This window comes from Somniosus microcephalus, chromosome 5 (genome assembly GCF_052327205.1).
Source record: "Somniosus microcephalus isolate GS21.2 chromosome 5, FLI_Smic_1.0, whole genome shotgun sequence".
Classification (NCBI taxonomy): domain Eukaryota; kingdom Metazoa; phylum Chordata; class Chondrichthyes; order Squaliformes; family Somniosidae; genus Somniosus; species Somniosus microcephalus.
In genome coordinates this window covers 77822798-77843139 of record NC_140991.1, presented here as the reverse complement: position 1 = coordinate 77843139, position 20342 = coordinate 77822798, and the positions used below count along the sequence as shown (strand labels likewise).

Sequence of the window (20342 nt, the reverse complement as noted above, 5' to 3'; positions counted from 1 at the left end):
GAGATTGTGGGATAAGGGGGAAGTGGGATGTGAGAAGAAGGATTAGGTATGAGCATACTGTCATCATCAGCAAAGCTTTCAACTTCCCTGCTCACCATGGGCTCTGTGGCTGCCCCTTCAAATAATGTCCAGAACTGCTTCCTTCAGTTCCGTCAAGTTCTGCAGGCGGGCTTCCCGTCCACCACTGCGGTTATGAGTGACCTTGGCCTGCAAGAGAAATGGAAGTATGTCAGTGAGTGTGGTGCAATGTGTTTGGGTGCTGTGCCTGGTTGAATAGCTGACAGTGTGTGCAAGGTGTGAGATGTGGGTGTGAGTCTTGCACTAAATATGTGAGGGTGAAGTGAAGCTATGATTGTGAGGTATGAGTGGCGATTGCTAGAGATTGTTGGTAGGTGAGTGATGGGGGTGTGGTGCATTGAGCGGTGTGTGAGGCTGGTGGTGCAGTTGGTGGGATATTGCATTTGATGATGCATTCACTGACCTTGACCACTTGTGTGAGGTCATTAAACTTTTTGTGGCACTGCATCCAGGTCCTGGAGACAATGGAGTGATGGCTTCACTGATCTCCTCCCACAGCCTTCTGCTGTTCTGCCTTGAAGGTCTCTTTCTGCCCTGCGGGTAGAGGACCTGACAGCTTCTTTAACCCCCAGGACTAAGGCCTCCAGTGCCGCATCTGAAAATCTCCTTGTCCTTTCCCTTGGCTGTTGGGCCATGGTTCTCTCCACAATGACAATGAGGTGCTTCTGCAACAAAGCACTTTCCCTTTAAGTAGTGTAGAGAGCCTAGGCCAAATTTTATTGGCCATTAGCCTGCACCCGATATTGGTTCCCCCCATTCAGCGCTAAGCCAATCAGCAGCGCGTTTAGCATTGAGATCAGCACTGCAATCATTATAATGAGTAGACAGCATAAACTTACCTTTGGCTGGCAGCCTCCAGTGGTCCCATTCAAGGACTGCTCATTTAACCACTTTTTATCACCTGGAAAAACTAATCCCCATCCTGCATAGCGCATACTGCGGTCATTCGCAGACCAATTTCTCAAAGGGGCCTGACACAGTTGTTAGGCACCCGATTTGAGCATGTAATAGCGTGACACCAGTTTTAGGCACATGCTCTGGGCTCCTACTGAACATTCCCATTCCAATATGGCGGGCGGAGCACTTCTAGTTCAGAATTAGCGTTCCAATGCTGCCTGCCATATTTGACCCTCAGATGTCCATTTTACACGCGATCCAATTTCTAGATCACCCTCCAGCTTCTTTTCTCCACTACCAACTATCTCTGTACACCCTTCTCCCCTGCCCTCTTCACCCTCACCTCCAACAACTAGTACAAGGAGCTAATTGACTTCTTTGTCACTAAGACTGAGACCATCCCTTCAGCTTCCTCTTCTTCTTCCCCGCTTTTCCCATAACTACCAAATCAAATTTCCCCTAAGGTGACCCTGCTAGAGTGTTTCTCTAGTTTCTCTTCCATCTCCCAACCAACTCTTCTCTTCCATCTCTTCTAACCAACGTAACAAAAACAGATTATCTGGTCATTATCACATTGCTGTTTGTGGGACCTTGCTGTGCACAAATTGGTTGCCGTGTTTCCCACAGTATAACAGTGACTCCACTTCAAAAAAAGTACTTAATTGGCTGTAAAGTGCTTTGAGACGTCCGGTGGTCGTGAAAGGCACTATATAAATGCAAGTCTTGTTTTCCCCCTCATGCCCTCTCCTTATTCCCCTTGTCCATGTAACCCTCTTGTTGCTCTCTTAACCTCATTCCCAATAAACTGCTGACCAACCAACTTCCCTCCCTGAACCCCATGATAGCTGACATTGGAAAAAGTTCCCTCTCCTCAGATTCTGTCCCCTTCCCTTTCAAAAGTATGGTCATCATCTCCCTCCTTAAAAAAAACCCTCAGACACTAAAAGCATCCCAATAATAGATAATCAAGGGGCAAAAGGGAAGGAGGAACTTAAAACAATCACCACCACTAGAGAAAAAGTAGTAGGCAAATTAATGGGACTTAAGGCTGACAAGTCCCCTGGAGTTGATGGCCTGCATCCTAGGGTCTTAAAAGAAGTGGCTGCAGAGATAGTGGATGCATTGGTTATAATCTACCAAAATTCCCTGGATTCTGGAGAGGTCCCAGCGGATTGGAAAACCACAAATGTAACGCCCTTATTCAAGAAAGGAGGGAGACAGGAAGCAGGAAACTATAGGCCAGTTAGCATAACATCTGTCATTGGGAAAATGCTGGAAACCATTCTTAAGGGAGTAGTAGCAGGACATTTAGAAAATCATAATACAATCAAGCAGAGTCAACATGGTTTTATGAAAGGGAAATCGTGTTTAACAAATTTATTAGCGTTCTTTGAGGATGTAATGAGCAGGTTGGATCAAAGGGAACCAGTATATGTAATGTATTTGGATTTCCAAAAGGCATTTGATAAGGTGCCACACAAAAGGTTACTGCACAAGATAAGAGCTCATGGTGTTGGGGGTAATATATTAGCATGGATAGGGGATTGGCTAACTAACAGAAAATAGAGAGCCGGGATAAATGGGTCATTTTCAGGTTGGCAAACTGTAACTAGTGGGGTGCCACAGGGATCAGTGCTGGGGCCTCAACTTTTTACAATCTATATTAATGACTTGGATGAAGGGACCGAGTGTACTGTAGCCAAATTTGCCGATGATACAAAGATAGGTGGGTTAGCAAGTTGTGAGGACACAAAGAGTCTGCAAAGGGATATAGATAGGTTAAGTGAGTGGGTAAAAATTTGGCAGATGGAGTATAATGTGGGAAAATGTGAGGTTATCCACTTTGGTAGGAAGAATAGAAAAGTAAAATATTATTTAAATAGAAAGAGACTACAGAATGCAACGGTACAGAAGGATCTGGGTGACCTCGTACATGAATCACAAAAAGTTAGCATGCAGGTACAGCAATAATTAGGAAGGCAAATGGAATGTTGGCCTTTATTGCAAGGGGGATGGAGTATAAATTAGGGAAGTCTTGCTACAACTGTACAGGGTCAACACCTGTTTTTTTATTTATACTAAATCTAGTTAGTTCTTCCCTTAATTTATTTTTAGTTTTAATACTGCATACAGTTTTGGTCTCCTTATTTAAGGAGGGATATACTTGCATTGGAGGCAGTTCAGGGAAGGGTCATCCTGAGATGAAAAGGTTGTCTTATGAGGAAAGGTTGAGCAGGTTGAGCCTATACTCATTGGAGTTTAGAAGAATGAGAGGTGATCTTATTGAAACATGTAAGATTCTGAGGGGTCTTGACAGGGTAGACGCTGAGAGAATGTTTCCCCTTGTGGGGCAATCTAGAACTAGGGGTCATAGTTCAGGATAAGGGGTCACCCATTTAAGACGGAGATGAGGAGGAATTTCTTCTCTCAAAGGGTCGTGAATCTTTGGAATTCTCTACCCCAGAGAGCTATGGAGGCTGAGTCAGTGAATATATTCAAGGTGGTGATAGACAGATATTTGAGCTACAGGGGAGTCGAGGGTTATGGGGAACAGGCAGGAAAGTGGAGTTGAGGCCAAGATTAGATCAGCCATGATCTTATTGAATGGCAGAGCCTCGAGGTGCCAAATGGCCTACTCCTACTCCTATTTCTTATGTTCTTACGTTCTTATGCTCCTTGCAAACCACCACCCCATGTCTAAACTCTTTGATAAAGCTTTTAGTCACTCCACCTTCTTTGGCTCAATGTCAAGTTTTTCTGTGAAGCACTATGGGACGTTGTTGTAAGGTTGGATGGGTATTCCGCGGAACACAGTGGATGTTGTATGTGGGGATTTTAAGAATTTATTTGATGAAGTGCCATATAAGAGATTTGAAAATTACAGCATATGAACATGCAGAAAGGGTGGTAAAATCCCCATCGACCTCGTAATCCGTTGACCCAAATCTTAACCATGCAACTCAATGGTGAGGCAAAAAAATGAATAAACCCTGCTGTCAATTTAGGAAAAACTCTGGTAAATTACTTCCTGACTCCCTAAGACAATAAAGCAAGGCTATAGGAGAGAGTGGTCAGGTGCATAGCTCCTCACCATCCCAGCTAACTAGCAACTCACTTTCTATAACTGGGAATGTCATTGTCACTCGGGAACTTGCCAACTTCCCTATTAAAGAACTGCAGCAAATTTATGTCCACCACATGTTTAGGCAATCTGTTCCAGAGGGTGATCTTTGCAAAGAAACATACTTCTTGGCATCTAACTTGACTCTTTGTTTACAGATTCTATTTGTTTGCTCTCTAGTCCTACTAATCCAATTCAGTTCAATAACATCCTACTGTGGCGGAACCACCAGAGGATTACGGGCAATTGTGTATAATTCCTTTTACAGCAATGTAGTACAGCTGGGGGCTGCACCTTTAATGTATCTGTTAACTGTACTAGGGCTTCTTTCCTGTACTCCACGTGATGACGTCATGCCGTCCGTCACGTGATCTCTCAATGGCGGGAAGAACATGATGACGTCATGACGTCAGAGCTCGGAACCTTCTAGCAGTAGAGCTCGGAACCTTCTAGCAGTTGAACTCGGAACCTGCTAGCAGTTGAGCTCGGAACCTTTTAGCAGTTTTCCAGAGAGGCTTTCAAGCAGACCAGACCTATTTGCATTGTATCCTACAGTTTCCTGTACAGCTTTGTTTGTTCATTAAATTTTATTGTTTTTGATTTTCGGAGTTGATCTCAATTCTTCGGCTAGGGACCCCAGTTCCTACATTGGTGACCCCGATTTCTTCGAACAATTTTCGTTGAAGTTACATCATGGACACGAACGCCGTCACCCTCAAACTGCCGCAATTTTGGGAGCAACAACCGGCCGCGTGATTTTTCCAGGCGGAAGCCCAATTTGCAATCTGGGGAGTAGCAGCGGATTCGACCTATTATTATTACGTGGTCTCCACCCTCGACAGCGCCACGGCCTCACAGGTCGTCAGCCTCCTCGAGAGTCCACCGAACGATGGCAATTACGAAGCTTTAAAAGCACGTTTACTGCAGATTTTCGGTCTGTCCAAGTTGGAGCGCGCTTGCAGACTTTTCTCCGTGCCCGGCCTCGGGGACTCAAAACCCTCAGAGCTCATGAGCCAAATGCTCACGCTTTTGGGCTCGGAATCGCAATGTTTTCTGTTCCACGAGCTGTTTCTCTGTCAACTACCAGAGCCAGTACAGACGGCCTTGGCCAATTCCGCAATCACGGATTGTGCTGAACTCGCCGCGGAAGCGGATAAAATATTCACCGTCTCACAACAATCTTGTACAGCCACGAGGCACCAAAACTATGCTGAACTCGCCGCAGAGGCGGATAAAATATGCTCCTGCACACAGCCATGTTGTGCAACTGCGAGGCGCCCATCCCCCACAAGAGCGAATCCGACTCCTCCTCCTGCAGGCTGGTGTACATACCACGCTCGTTTCGGCGCGAGGGCCAAAAATTGCTGTCCGCCCTGCAGTTTCTCACCAAAAAAAAACCTACCTCAAACCAGTGGTTTCTGAGAAGATCCATAAGGCCTAAGGGACGTGCCGGAGTTGCGATGGCCGTCGGGTCCGTAGGGAAACTCCTATACAATACAGACTCCCTGTCAGGGCGACCTTTTCTCTGTGATACTGGCTCCCAGTGCAGTATCCTACCAGCGTCGAAGCTAGATCTTCAATCCGGCGGTCAAGGTCCCCCCCTCGAGACAGCCAATGGTGCGGCCATTCGCACGTTCGGAAAGCGGAGGGTCTAGTTGAGTTTTGGTGGCCAACGTTTTGTTTGGGAGTTCATCACAGCGAAAGTCTCACAGGCCATCCTGGGGGCAGATTTCTTCTGCGCAAACGGGTTTCTCGTTGACGTCCGACACTGCCGGCTAATCAGTGCCTCCACTTTTCACTCGGTCCCCTGCCACCGAAGCACCGCGATGTCTTGGTCAGTTGCCTGTGCAGTCCCATCTCCAAATGAGTTCTCTCGTCTTCTCAGTGAGTTCCCTGAGCTCACCAGGCCCACATTTTCTTCTTCAGTCGCGAGGCACGGTGTGGTACACCACATTACTACGACAGGATCCCCCGTTTATGCGAGAGCTCGAAGGCTGGAACCTGGTAAACTCGCGGCCGCCAAGGCGGAGTTCCATACAATGGAACACCTGGGTATTATTCGACATTCGAATAGTCCTTGGTCCTCGCCATTACACATTGTTCCTAAGCCGGACGGCGGATGGCCACCATGCGGTGACTACAGACGCCTGAATGAGGCTACCACACCGGATCGGTACCCAATTCCTCACATTCAGGATTTTTCGGCCCATCTGACAGGGAATTCCATCTTTTCCAAAGTAGACCTCGTCCGAGGCTATCATCAAGTGCCCTTGCATCCTCAGGACGTCCCCAAAACTGCCGTCATCACACCTTTCGGGTTCTTTGAGTTCCTTCGTATGCCGTTTGGGCTGAAGAATGCAGCACAAGCCTTCCAACGTCTCATGGATTCCGTGTTGCGCGATCTGCCGTTCATCTTTGTCCACCTAGATGGCATCCTTATTGCCAGTAACAGCACGAAAGAACACATTACGCACTTGCGTACCCTTTTTTCTCGTCTCAGCCAACATGGCCTTATTATCAACCCGGCCAAGTGCCAGTTTGGGTTGCACAGCATTGATTTCCTGGGACACAGAATCACCTCAGAAGGCGCCGTCCCACTGGCCACAAAGGTGGAAGCAGTCACCTCGTTCCCTCTTCCTCAGACCGTCAGGGCCCTCCAGGAATTTCTGGGAATGGTCAATTTTTATCATCGGTTCGTCCCGAAGGCGGCATTGTTGATGCAACCTTTGTACGAGGCCCTCAGAGGTAAATCGGGCAAAGACCCGATCGATTGGACACCCCAGATGGACCAGGCTTTCCTCGACACTAAGAACGCTTTGGCTGCTGCGACCATGTTGGCACACCCCCTTCCGGGCGCAACCATTGCCCTTACCACCAACGCATCTGATTATGCCATCGGGGCAGTACAGGAGCAGTGGGTCGACGGCACCTGGCAACCACTGGCTTTCTTCAGCCGCCAATTGCGGAAGAACGAACGCAAGTATAGTACTTTTGATAGGGAGTTGTTGGCATTGTTTCTGGCCATCCGCCATTTTCGCTTCCTACTGGAAGGACGCCCATTCACGGCTTTTGTAGACCACAAGCCACTTACTTTTGCGATGGCCAAGACAGCGGAACCATGGTCGGCACGACAACAACGTCATCTTAGGTACGTTTCTGAATTTACAACTGACATACAACATGTCTCGGGCAAAGACAACCTGGTGGCGGATTGTCTCTCCTGCGCCCAGCTCCACGCAGTCCACCTGGGAGTCGACTATGTTGGTTTGGCAAAAGAACAGAAGGCAGACCCTGAAGTGCAGGCATACTGGACCGCACCTTCCAGCTTACGAGTGGCTGATGTCAGTTTCCAGGCCTCAAGGACCACACTCCTGTGTGACATCTCGATGGGCGTCCCACGTCCAATCGTTCCAGTCGAATGGCGCAGGAGAATTTTCGACACTATCCACGGGTTGTCACACCCTGGCATGAGAGCGTCACAATGACTCATGGCAAAGAAATTCATCTGGAAGGGCATGCATCTCGACGTCCGTGACTGGACCAATACCTGCGTGAGTTGCCAGAAGTCCAAGATACAACGCCATGTTAAGGCCCCAGTCGCCACATTTCCGGTTCCGGAGCGTCGATTCGACCATGTGCACGTGGACCTGGTTGGTCCTCTCCCTTCCTCTCGCGGGTACACTCACCTCCTCACCGTGGTATACCGCACCACCAGGTGGCCAGAGGCAATTCCTTTGTTTGCCTCCACAGCGGCAGACGTCTCCAGAGCCTTCATCTCGTCGTGGGTAGCTCGGTTCGGGGTACCGGCTGACATCTCCTCCGACCGGGGGCCTCAATTTACCTCTGAGCTTTGGAACGCCGTAGCTCAAGGTTTGGGCACCAAGCTTCATCGTACCACCACCTACCATCCACAGGCGAACGGTCTGTGTGAAAGATTCCACAGGTCCCTTAAAGCCGCACTGCGTGCTAGTCTCCGTGGGCCTAGTTGGGTGGACAGGCTCCCTTGGGTGCTGCTAGGTCTTCACACGGCGCCTAAGGACGACCTGCATTCTTCCTCAGCAGAGCTGGTTTACGGCCAACCACTCAGAGTGCCTGGCGATTTTCTTCCTCCTCACACGGAACCCTGGTCCCCAGCTCAGCAGCTCGTCAGCCACCAGGAAGCGGCTAGGAATTTCATCCCAGTGCCTACGTCGCATCATGACCTGCAGCGCTCCCATGTCCCGGTGGATCTTAAGAGAGCAGAATACGTGTTCATTCGGCAGGATGCTCGCAAAAACTGCTCAAACCGCCTTACACAAGTCCGTTCCACGTCATCTCATCAGGTGACAAGTCCTTCACAGTCGACATCGGCGGTAAGCCTGACCACATCTCCATCGACTGGCTGAAACCGGCGCATCTGGATCTGAGCGAACCAGTCGTCACCGCTCAGCCGCCTCGTCGTGGTCGTCCACCGTCGACTGCCGGTCCTGTACAGCCACAGTCATCCGCCGAGTCGCCAGTGCCCGCCTCACTGGGTCGACCACAGCCGGCCTCTTCTTCTCCTCCGCCTGCGGCATCATCCCAACCACAGCCAACGGCCAGTTCGTCTTCTAGCGCTCCGTTCCAGCTGCTGGGGTATCGCAGTCGGTCGGACAGACTCATCAGACCCCCTTCTCGCCTTACCTTCTCTGTTAAAAGCAATTCTGGGGGGGCGCATGTGGCGGAACCACCAGAGGATTACGGACAATTGTATATAATTCTTTTTACAGCAATGTAGTACAGCTGGGGGCTGCACCTTTAATGTATCTGTTAACTGTACTAGGGCTTCTTTCCTGTACTCCGCGTGATGACGTCATGCCGTCCGTCACGTGATCTCTCAACGGCGGGAAGAACGTGATGACGTCATGCCATCAGAGCTCGGAACCTTCTAGCAGTAGAGCTCGGAACCTTCTAGCAGTTGAGCTCGGAACCTGCTAGCAGTTGAGCTCAGAACCTTCTAGCAGTTCCAGAGAGGCTTTCAAGCAGACCAGACCTATTTGCATTGTATCCTACAGTTTCCTGTACAGCTTCGTTTGTTCATTAAATTTTATTGTTTTTGATTTTCTGAGTCGATCTCAATTCTTCGGCTAGGAATCCCAGTTCCTACACTACCATCCATATCCAGCAGAGCACCTCTCTGATCTTTTCCTAATTTTAAAAACCTCAATAATATTCTCTCTGGGCTTGCATTTCTCTAAAGCAAATAACCCTACCTCTTGGAGCCTATCCTTATAAATAAGAACACTTCAACCAGGTATCATCCTGGACAACTTCCTCTGCACCCTCTCCAGGGCACAATATCCTTTGTCATATTGAACACAATACTCGGATGTACCAAAGCCTAATATAGCCTAAATGTAGTGCTCTTTGTTTTATACTCAAACGTCCTTGTAATGTAACCTGAAAGCCTATGAAACATTTTGGACTTTCACCTGTATGGCCTGTGCAGGATTTTATTTTAATTTATCTTATGATATTGCTATAGTATTAGATTCAGTTTACAAGGGGCTGCTTCCCAGGGGATTACAGCATTCTTTGACTTAACATTAATCAGCAGACATAAAATGATGGGGGGTGGCCTTGATGGTTTGAAGTGTTAATTAGCTATTCAAAGAGAGATGGTCCAGCTATAACACCATTTCTCTATATGAGTTTCTATAGTTTTGAGACAATGGGTATTGTTGGGTATAATTTTTATGCATTTCTTACCACTGTGATGAAATGGTTTCTTTATAACACCTAATTGGCAAGGAGAGTTTCCATTCAATGTGCCCAGCAGAAGGCTTAGCAGGGTCCTACATCAAAAAGAGGTATTTTGACCAGAGTGGTAACTTTGATTGGAAGCTCACTGGGCCAATTCCTCACACGAAGCATTAAAGGTGGGGTGAGGGGGGTGGGGGGCGGCAGGGTGGATGTCATAGAGCACTCTATCTCTGTCTATCTGTCTGACTCTCTCTCTTTTTCTCTCTCTCTGGTCGAGAGACACCAGATTAGCCATTACAAATACATGCAGACTGTAACACAGCAAGTTCCCACAATCAGCAATGTGATAATGACCAGATAAATTGTTTTTGTTATCTTGGTTGAGGGATAAATATTGGCCAGGACACCAGGGATAACTCCCCTGCTCTTTTTCAAAATAGTACCATGGGATCTTTTATGTCCACCTGAGAGAGCAGACGGGGCCTCGGTTTAACATCTCATCTGAAAGACGGCACCTCTGACAGTGCAGCACTCCCTTAGCACTGCACTGGAGTGTCAGCCTAGATTTATATGCTCAAGTCCTTGGAGTAGGACTTAACCCCACAACCATTCTGACTCAGAGGCCAGTGTGCTATCAACTGAGCCACAGCTGACACTGGACCGACTTATGTTTTTTTCCATGGGAGATGTTATCAAAGTCTCAGACACTCTTGTTTATTTATTTATTTATTTTTCCAGCACCCTTGTTTATTGGACATCACAGTGTTTTACACCACAGACAAAACTATTCCATTTAAGAAAGAAAATATAAGGAATGACAAAAATATCTGTAAAATGTTAAAGTTGACCAAATTAAGATTCAAAGTGCATGACAGCAGCATCTTATACACTCCTTTTTTAATGCACTATTGAAAATAAACTAAAGTAACACACTTGTCTTGGGATAAGTGCAGAATTTGAAGTACAAGTTTAATTGGACCTATTTTAATTAAACTAAAAACATCAGGATTTGATGTTCCTGGTTCTAACATTTTCAGGAGAGGTGGGGAAGGACAAAAAGGAGGATGGGGGATAGAGTTGAAAGTATTAGCAAAGGATTCTATCACAGTGCCGAGCTTCTCGCCACAGAAATCGCAAGATCTTTGAGGGAAGCTTACTTCGGGGTCAGCGGTGAACGCCTTTGCTTCGCCGCTGACTGCAAATTATAGGCCTATGTAACATGCTTGTTCAAGAAGGGATAGGAGTATAAACTGGGTAACTATAGACCAATTAGTCTCAGGTTAGTTATGGGCAAACTACTAGAACCTATAAGTCAAGATGAAACTAGTGCACATTGAAAAATATATGGATTAATCAAAGACAGCCAGCATGGATTTATTAAAGGCAAGTCATGTTTGACACAGTTAATGGTCTTTAAAGCAATATTTCTAATGCTTTTACTGATGTTGTATTTAATCAGTTCTGAGGAAGATTATTTTTCTTTCAGATTTATTTACAATAAGCGGCAATTCAAATGGACAACCATGTGTAATGCCTTTCAAGTACGGTGATAAGTGGTACATGGACTGTACTACTGAGGGCAGATCTGATGGCTTGCTTTGGTGTGCAACTACCTCAGACTATACTGACGGCAAGTGGGGATTTTGCCCAGTAAAATGTAAGTATGCTAAAATATTATCTACCGTTCTATATTTACATTACTTTCTATGTGCTCTGGTTTTCCTTTCTAACAACTATTCTACATTGCGATTATGTCAAATAACAAAAAGCATCCTCTTTGACCATTTTCAACTGCAATTTCTGACAGCCACCTGACGTACCCGCCCATTTTTGAGTGATTCCATGCAAGGGAGGCAAAAATGACGTCTTGACATAATGTGCCTCATTTTTACATTTGCTGTTTCCTCTTCCTGTTCACATATCTATGGCAACCAGGATTTCTACGTGCTCTGGAGAAGGCAGAAGAGCATTTAAAGAATCCAGAAGTTACATTTGTAGAAGTAGTTTCCAGATAATTTCTGACCCATCTTTTTTTAAACTATTTAATTTGATCTCTGCCTTTGTGCCATTTTTCTTCCCCACCTTTCAGGCAGGGCACAATGGATTTCCCTTTGGGATTTCCCCAGTATATTTTGTTTCTGGAAGCAGAGGAGGAGCAATGGAGAGATGGCAGGTTGGCCAGGGAGCACCAGAGATACATGGCATCCTCCTGCTGGTACCCTGACACCAGAATAAACAGGCTAAGGCATATGTGCATTTGTCGAAGGAGCAGTGTCGCCTGCTGCAACCTGATCTGCAAGCCACCTCTACCACTCGCACACCTTAACTTTTATGTTATGTCATGCACTCCTGTCACTGAGATATAACGTGAGAGAAGCACTAGTCTGGGGTTAAAAGCACCAACCTCATACACTGGCACCAAAGTGAAGCACATATGCAAGAGGTACTACGCACACATAGTTTCTCATTAAAATTTTACTTGCACTAAAGTTCTTCCGGGTTACTACAAATTTTGGGTCTGCACTAAATATTATCTCAAGTTCAGTGTCACCAGTAACTCCACTAAGTGGACCTTTCATAACCTACAATCTGGAGAGTATCTTTACTGTCCAATATCTAGTTAAAGAAAAGTGTGACCTTTGGGTACCAGTAGGACTCCTCGTTGTGCGTACTGGATGTTGCAATCTCTCATGCATTGCCACGTGTGCTTTCCTATTTTAGAAAGATGAACTGACAAGCACACTAGTGATGCAAGGCCAATTTTAAACCAACAAACTGGATTATTTTTGCATGAAATATATAAATGAAGAGAACGTTGTTTTGCAGTGACATTTACCTATTTCCTATCATTCTGCGTACCATCACAATAATAAATTATGCATATAAGGTAGCCAAATCTAGTGGGAGGATGGAAGATTGGGAAGTCTTTAAAAGACAGCAAAAAATAACAAAAAGATTGATTAAGAAAGGGAAGATAGATTATGAAAGTAAATTAGCAAAAAATATAAAAACAGACAGTAAAAGTTTCTATAGTTATATAAAAAGAAAAAGGGTGGCTAAAGTAAATGTTGGTCCCTTAGAGGATGAGACCGGGAAATTAATGGTGGGAAACATGGAGATGGCAAAAACACTGAACAATTATTTTGTATCAGTCTTTACAGTAGAGGACACTAAGAATATCCCAACACTGGACAAACAGGGGGCTCTAGGGGGGGAGGAACTAAATACAATTAAAATCACTAAGGAAGTGGTACTTGGTAAAATAATGGGACTCAAGGCGGATAAATCCCCTGGACCTGATGGCTTGCATCCCAGGGTCTTGAGGGAAGTAGCGGTAGGGATTGTGGATGCATTGGTAATAATTTTCCAAAACTCACTGGACTCAGCAAAGGTCCCGGCAGATTGGAAAACTGCTAATGTAACACCCTTATTTAAAAAGGGTAGTAGGCAGAAGGCTGGAAACTATAGACCTGTTAGCCTAACATCTGTGGTTGGTAAAATGTTAGAGTCCATTATTAAGGAGACAGTAACGGGGCATTTGGATAAACATAATTTAATAGGGCAAACTCAGCATGGTTTCATGAAGGGGAAATCATGTTTAACAAATTTGCTTGAGTTTTTTGAGGAAGTAACATACAGGGTGGATAAAGGGGAACCAGTGGACGTAGTGTATTTAGACTTCCAAAAGGCATTTGACAAGGTGCCACACAAAAGATTATTGCTCAAGATAAAAAATCACGGGATTGGGGGTAATATTCTGGCATGGGTGGAGGATTGGCTCTCTAACAGAAAGCAGAGAGTTGGGATAAATGGTTCGTTCTCAGATTGGCAACCAGTAACTAGTGGTGTTCCGCAGGGGTCAGTGCTGGGTCCCCAACTCTTTACAATCTACATTAACGATTTGGAGGAGGGGACCGAGTGTAACATATCAAAGTTTGCAGATGATACAAAGATGGGACGGAAAGTAGTGAGTGAGGAGGACATAAAAAACCTGCAAAGGGACATAGACAGGCTAAGTAAGTGGGCAGAGATTTGGCAGATGGAATACAATACTGGAAAGTGTGAGGTTATGCACTTTGGCAGGAAAAATCATAGAGCAAGTTATTATCTTAATGGCAAGAAACTGGAAAGTACTGTAGTACAAAGGGATCTGGGGGTCCTGGTGCACGAAACTCAAAAAGTTAGTATGCAGGTGCAGCAAGTGATCAAGAAGGCCAATGGAATGTTGGCTTTTATTGCTAGGGGGTTGGAATATAAAAACAGGGAGGTATTGCTGCAGTTGTACAAGGTATTGGTGAGGCCGCACCTGGAATACTGCATACAGTTTTGGTGTCCATACTTAAGAAAAGACATACTTGCTCTCGAGTCAGTACAAAGAAGGTTCACTCGGTTAATCCCGGGGATGAGGGGGTGGTCATATGAGGAGAGGTTGAGTAGATTGGGACTCTACTCATTGGAGTTCAGAAGAATGAGAGGCGATCTTATTGAAACATATAAGATTGTGAAGGGGCTTGATCGGGTGGATGCGGTGAGAATGTTCCCGATGATGGGTGAAACTAGAACTAGGGGGCATAATCTTAAAATAAGGGGCTGCTCATTCAAAACTGAGATGAGGAGAAACTTCTTCACTCAGAGGGTGGTAGGTTTGTGGAATTTGCTGCCCCAGAAAGCTGTGGAAGCTACATCATTAAATAAATTTAAAACAGAAATAGATAGTTTCCTAGAAGTAAAGGGAATAAAGGGTTACGGAGAGCGGGCAGGAAATTGGACATGAGTCTGGGTTCGGAATGGTCATGGCCCTGTGGGTAGTGGAGCGGGCCCAGGGGCCGTGTAGCCTTGTTCTGCTCCTACTGTGTTCTAATTCTGTTAGATTTCAGGAGATGGTTTTATTCCTGTTCCTGGCTGGGGTGGAGATCGCCTTTACAGAAGGTAAGTACTGCAGAAAATATAGGGACAGAGTGATCTCCTGGAAGAATTTCGATCGCCTAGATGGGTCGGAGAGGAATTTCCCAGATTTTTTTCTCCCAAATTGGCCATTGGGTCTTTATCTGGTTTTTCGCCTCTCCCGGGAGATCACATGGGTTCGGGTGGATGCAGAGTGATAGAAGATTTGAGGTTAGGATCAGATCAGCCATGATCTTATTGAATGGTGGAGCAGGCTCGAGGGGCCGATTGGCCTACTCCTGCTCCTATTTCTTATGTTCTTATGTTCTTATGCAATTCTGCCGTTTATTATGGGTTAACCTCACTGTAAAAATCAACAGTCCATGTGCGGGTTAGGTTGATTGGCTATGATAAAAATTGACCCTTAGTGCTAGGGGGATTAAATACGTGGGGTTACGGGGATAGGGTGGGATATGTGTTGGTGTAGGGATTACGGGGATCGGGTGGGATATGTGTCGGTGCAGGCTCGATGGGCCGAAATGGCCTCTATCTGCACTGTGGGGTTTCTGTGAATCTGTGAAAAAAAAGTGACTGACACTAACCTTAGAAAGTGAAACCTCTTTGATTCTCTCACCGTTACAGGCTAAAACTAAGCTGGATTGACTTTTCCAGAGAGATAGAAATAGAAAAAAGAAACACTTGCATTTATATAGCATCTTTCACGACCACCAGATGTCCCAAAGTGCTTTACAGCCAATTAAGTACTTTTTGAAGTGTAGTCACTGTTGTAATGTGGGAAACGCGGCTGCCAATTTGCGCACAGCAAACTTCCACTGAGAGAGACGGAGGCTAACCTCCGAACCTTCCCTCAGGTCTCTGTTGGGATTGAATCCCACAGCTACCAGTTAAAGTTGAATGAGAAGCTCCCTCCCTTGGTGTAGGTGCTGTAACAATTATTTTATCAGTTTAGCTGAGCTCCCACATTGGGCAGATGAATGAAGATCATTACAGCACTAGCGGTGTGAATAGCTCTGAAATATATTGGCCATCTCCCCATTTACTGAAACTGATCTGGTGTGCATGTATGTTCAATTTTGATAGCTGTTTTGTCTGGTAATCCAATTAATGGTCCTAATCAACATCCTGGATAGTTTGTGTCATAGGAATTTAGCAACATAGGAACATTAGAAACAGGAGTAGGCCATTCAGCACCTTGTGCATACTCCGTCATTCAATTAGATCACGGCTGGTCAGCACCTCAACTGCATTTTCCCACCTTTGCACCATATCCCTTGATACCCTTGCCAAACAGAAATCTATCAATCTCAGTCTTGAAAGCTCTAATTGTCCCAGCATTCACAGCCAGGGGAGACAGAGACAAATTTCTACCAACCTTTGTGTGAAAAAGTGCTTCCTGATTTTGCCCTTGAATGGCCTAGCTATAAATTTAAGATTATGTTCCCATGTTCTCGATTCCCCCACCAGAGAAAATAGTTTCTCCATATCTACCCCATCAAATCCTTTTAACATTTTAAATACCTTGATCAGATCACCCCTCAATCTCCTGTACTCAAGAACACAAGCCAAGTTTATGCAATCTGTCCTCATTATTTAACCCTCTCAGTCCTGGTATCATTATGGTGAATCTGCACTGCTCCCCCTCCAAGGCCAATATACCTTTCCTGAGGTGTGGGGCCCAAAACTGAACACCGTACTCCAGATAGGGGCTGACTAAGGCTCTATAGAACTGAAGGATAACTTCCTCCCATTGTATTCCAATCCCTTGTGTTAAATGCTAGCATTCCTTTTTGATTGCTTTTTGTACCAGCCTATTGGCTTTTAATAATTTGTGTACTTAGACTCCCAAATCTCTTTGCTTCTCTACAGCCCCTACTTTCTCACCATTGAGAACATGCTCTGATTTATCTTTCTCGGGTGCAAAGTGGAAGACCTCACACTTGCCCACATTCAACTCCATTGCCATAATTTTGCCCACTGACTTAATCTGCCTAAGTACCTTTACAACTTCCTGCTCCCATCTACACTACTTACTGTCCCTCCTAACTTAGTGACTCTTGGAGTTAATGCTTTGTGAACTGAACTAACATCATAGCATTATATAAATTAAACCGCAAATCTCTTCTAGCCCAAATAAGTAAACATCTCAAAATGTTACATGAGCCAGGCTGCCTTTCGGAACATTATGAACATTAGCTAATCAAGTGTGTACAAATGCAGTAAGCAAATCACAGATTCTAATGTGTGTGTGGGGATCCTAGCCTGGAAGATCCCAGAAAAAGTGCCTTTGCCTGATTGGATCAGCAATATTTACTTGTGTGCCAGCACTTGTGAGGAGGCTCGCCAGTTGAATCCACAAATACCCATTTGGCGCTGCTTTCCCCACTCACCTCGCCCATCCTGGCGGGAGCCCAAGATGCATCCGTATTGATATGGGTGCCCATCGCTGCCATGTGAATGAGGTGACCTCTCCTGGCCCTGATACTGTGGGGAAGTCAGCAGTGGTCACTGGTACCAGCTCAGCTGTATTTGCGTCGCTGGAGTGAGCATGTGCAAATTCAGAGCCATCATGTCCAATTTTGGGTGCCTTACTTTAAGAAGGATGTCAAGGACATGAAGCGTGTACAGAAGAGATTCATTATGAGACCAGGGAAGAGATGATGTTAGTTATGAGGAAGACTAGAGAAACTGGAGCTCTTTTCACTAGAACAGAAGGGTTTTAGAAAAGTAAATAGGGAAAACAGTATTTCCACTAGTCTCACATCAGTAGTTGGGAAGATGCTGGAATCTATTATAAAGGCTGCAATAATTGGGCACTTAGAAACTAATAGTAAGATTGGGCAGAGTCAACATGGATTCATGAAAGGGAAATCCTGTTTAACAAACCTATTGGAGTTCTTTGAGGATGTGACTAGTGGAGTAGACAAAGGGGAACTGGTAGATGTGGTGTATTTGGATTTTCAAAATGTTACGTCCGTGTATAATAAGAAACGGACAGCGGAGAACGGTACAACAGGTGCTTACTCAACGTGGCTCAAACTGCAACTGATCTGTACAGATTACTACTCAGCGTTATATACAGGTGTGGTCACTGCCGGTACTACAGTATACATGAGCTGTAAAAAGTAGTTCCCCCCCTTAAAGGTACATACATTACAATTCCTCCCCTTTTAGATTAACAGTACCATAACACTCATTTAACAATTAAATATCAAACTAATTACAATTAACACTTTTAACATGCAACATTAGCTGAAAATTGTCTATTTATAAATTCAGCCTTTGGGGAGGCTTCCTGATCCTTTCTGGATAGTGCCTTTCCCGAGTGTCTTGCTCTTGGTGCAGAGGCGATTCTGGCCCCCTGTCGTCGGTTGGTTCATCAGCTTCCGATGCTACTGTTTCTGGGGTAGATGCTACCTGTACGTCGGGTTCATCACCAGGTACGTATGGGCGAGGCATGGGGTTGCCTTGTTCTTGTGACTCTAGGATCTGGTCAGCATGGCGTCTCACGATGCTCTCCCCAACGTCCACTGTGTACATTAGTGGGCCCTGCCGTGTGCATATTGTTCCTGGCTGCCATTTTTCTGTTCGGTAGTCGCGGGCCAAGACTGGTTGCCCTACATTGAAGCTCCTTGTTGGCTTCTCATGGATGTGCTGGAATTGCTTACTCTCAACATCTCTTCGTACATTTGGTCTGAGCAAATCCAGGCGAGATCTTAACCTTCGGTTAAAGAACATCATGGCTGGGGCCTGGTTGGTGACTGCATGTGTCGCATTCCGGTAGGCGAACAGGAAATTGTCCACCTTGTGCTGCAGCGGAATGTTGTCATTGTACATAGCCTTTATTGCCTTCTTAAAGGTTTGTACGAACCTCTCAGCCAATCCATTTGTGGCTGGATGATACGGGGCGGATGTGTAATGCCTTACCCCATTCTTTTTCAAGAACCTCCGGAACTCTTCGGACACAAACTGTGGTCCTTTGTCGGAGCAAATCTGTTCTGGCAAGCCATTCCTGGCAAAAATGGTCCATAGGACTGCAATATTTTTCTCCGTGGTGGTGGAGGACATTTTGATGACCGCAGGCCATTTCGAGTGCGCATCCACGGCTATTAAAAACATTGAGTCCATGAATGGACCAGCAAAATCAATATGCATCCGTTGCCATGGAGATGAGGGCCACTCCCATGGGTGTAGAGGGGCCTGTGGTGGTGCATTTTGGACTTTCTGGCATCCTGAGCAGCTCTTGGTCAGGTCCTTGATTTGTTTATCGATTCCCGGCCACCACACATAAGCCTTTTCATTTTTACCCCTCCCAGATGACCCTCATGAAGCTCATTGAGCACTCTATCCCTTAACTTGGGTGGAATTACCACTCGGGATCCACACATCAAGGTCCCCCGGCACACTGACAGCTGTTCTCTCCTTGTTGCGAATGCTGGCAACAGTGAGTCGCCATGTGCTGGCCATCCCTTCACCGTCAAATCATATACCCGAGACAGTGTCGGGTCATTTCGGGTTTCCTTTTCGATACAAGCGTTAGTTACCGGTAGGTATTCAACTATAGTCGAATGGAATATTTCGACAGGATCCACTGCTGGTGCTTCCTCCGCAGTAGGCAGTGGCAGGCGTGATAGCCCATCAGCATTTCCATGCTGTTTCGTGCCCTTATATTCAATCTCATAGTGGTGCGCCCCTAGAAAAAGTGATCATCTTTGTAGTCGTTGTGCAGTCATCACCGGAACGCCCTTCTTCGGATTAAAAATGGAGACAAGAGGCTGGTGATCAGTCAGCAAGGTGAATTTCTGCCCGTGCTGATAGTGATTGAACTTTTTCACTCCCCACACTAGGCTGAGGGCCTCCCTGTCAATCTGGGCGTAGTTACGCTCGGCTGAGGTTAGTGATCGTGACGCAAAGGCTATTGGCCTCTCTGAGCTGTCTGAAAATTTGTGCGACAGCACCGCTCCAATGCTGTAGGGTGACCCATTACATGCCAACCGAATTGGTAATGCTGGGTTGTAATGGGCCAATACCTCTTTCGATGTGATTAGTGTTTTGCTCTTCTGGAAAGCTCGTCTACATTCATCACTCCACTTCCATGGCACCCCAGTTTGCAGTAGGGTGTTCAGTGGGTGTAGTATTGTAGACAAATTTGGCAAGAACTTACGGTAGTCGTTTACCAGCCCGAGGAACGACCTCAGTTGAGACACATTTTCCGGTGCTGGAGCCTTGACTACTGCCTCAATCTTCTCTGGGGACTTATGTAACCCCTCTTTATCGATAACGTGGCCACAATACGAGATTTGTTTTCTAAAAAACTCGCATTTGGGGCGGGCAGCTCAGAGCCCATATTCCTGCAATCTAGTGAGCACCTGCTCCAGGTTGGCAAGGTGATCACTGTCATTTTCGCCCGTGACCAGGATGTCATCCAAATAACACTGGGTCCCTGGGATCCCTTGCAGGACTTGTTCCATTGCCCTCTGCCAAATAGCTGGATCTGATGCTACTCCGAATACCAGCCGGTTGTATTGGTAGAGACCTTTATGGGTGTTGATTGTGAGGTATTTTTTTGATGCTTCTTCTACCTCCATTTGCAGATACGCCTGGGCCAGATCAATCTTAGTGA

At 45.9% G+C, this 20342-nt stretch overlaps 1 protein-coding gene across 1 annotated transcript in view; it reads left to right on the top strand.

Annotated features, from left to right (window-relative positions):
* mrc1a (mannose receptor, C type 1a) overlaps nt 1-20342 on the top strand; it is a 254012-nt gene that overhangs the window by 16564 nt on the left and 217106 nt on the right. The window contains 1 exon segment of the mRNA XM_085987853.1: nt 11304-11474. Within this exon segment, the coding sequence (XP_085843979.1) occupies nt 11304-11474 (171 nt within the window).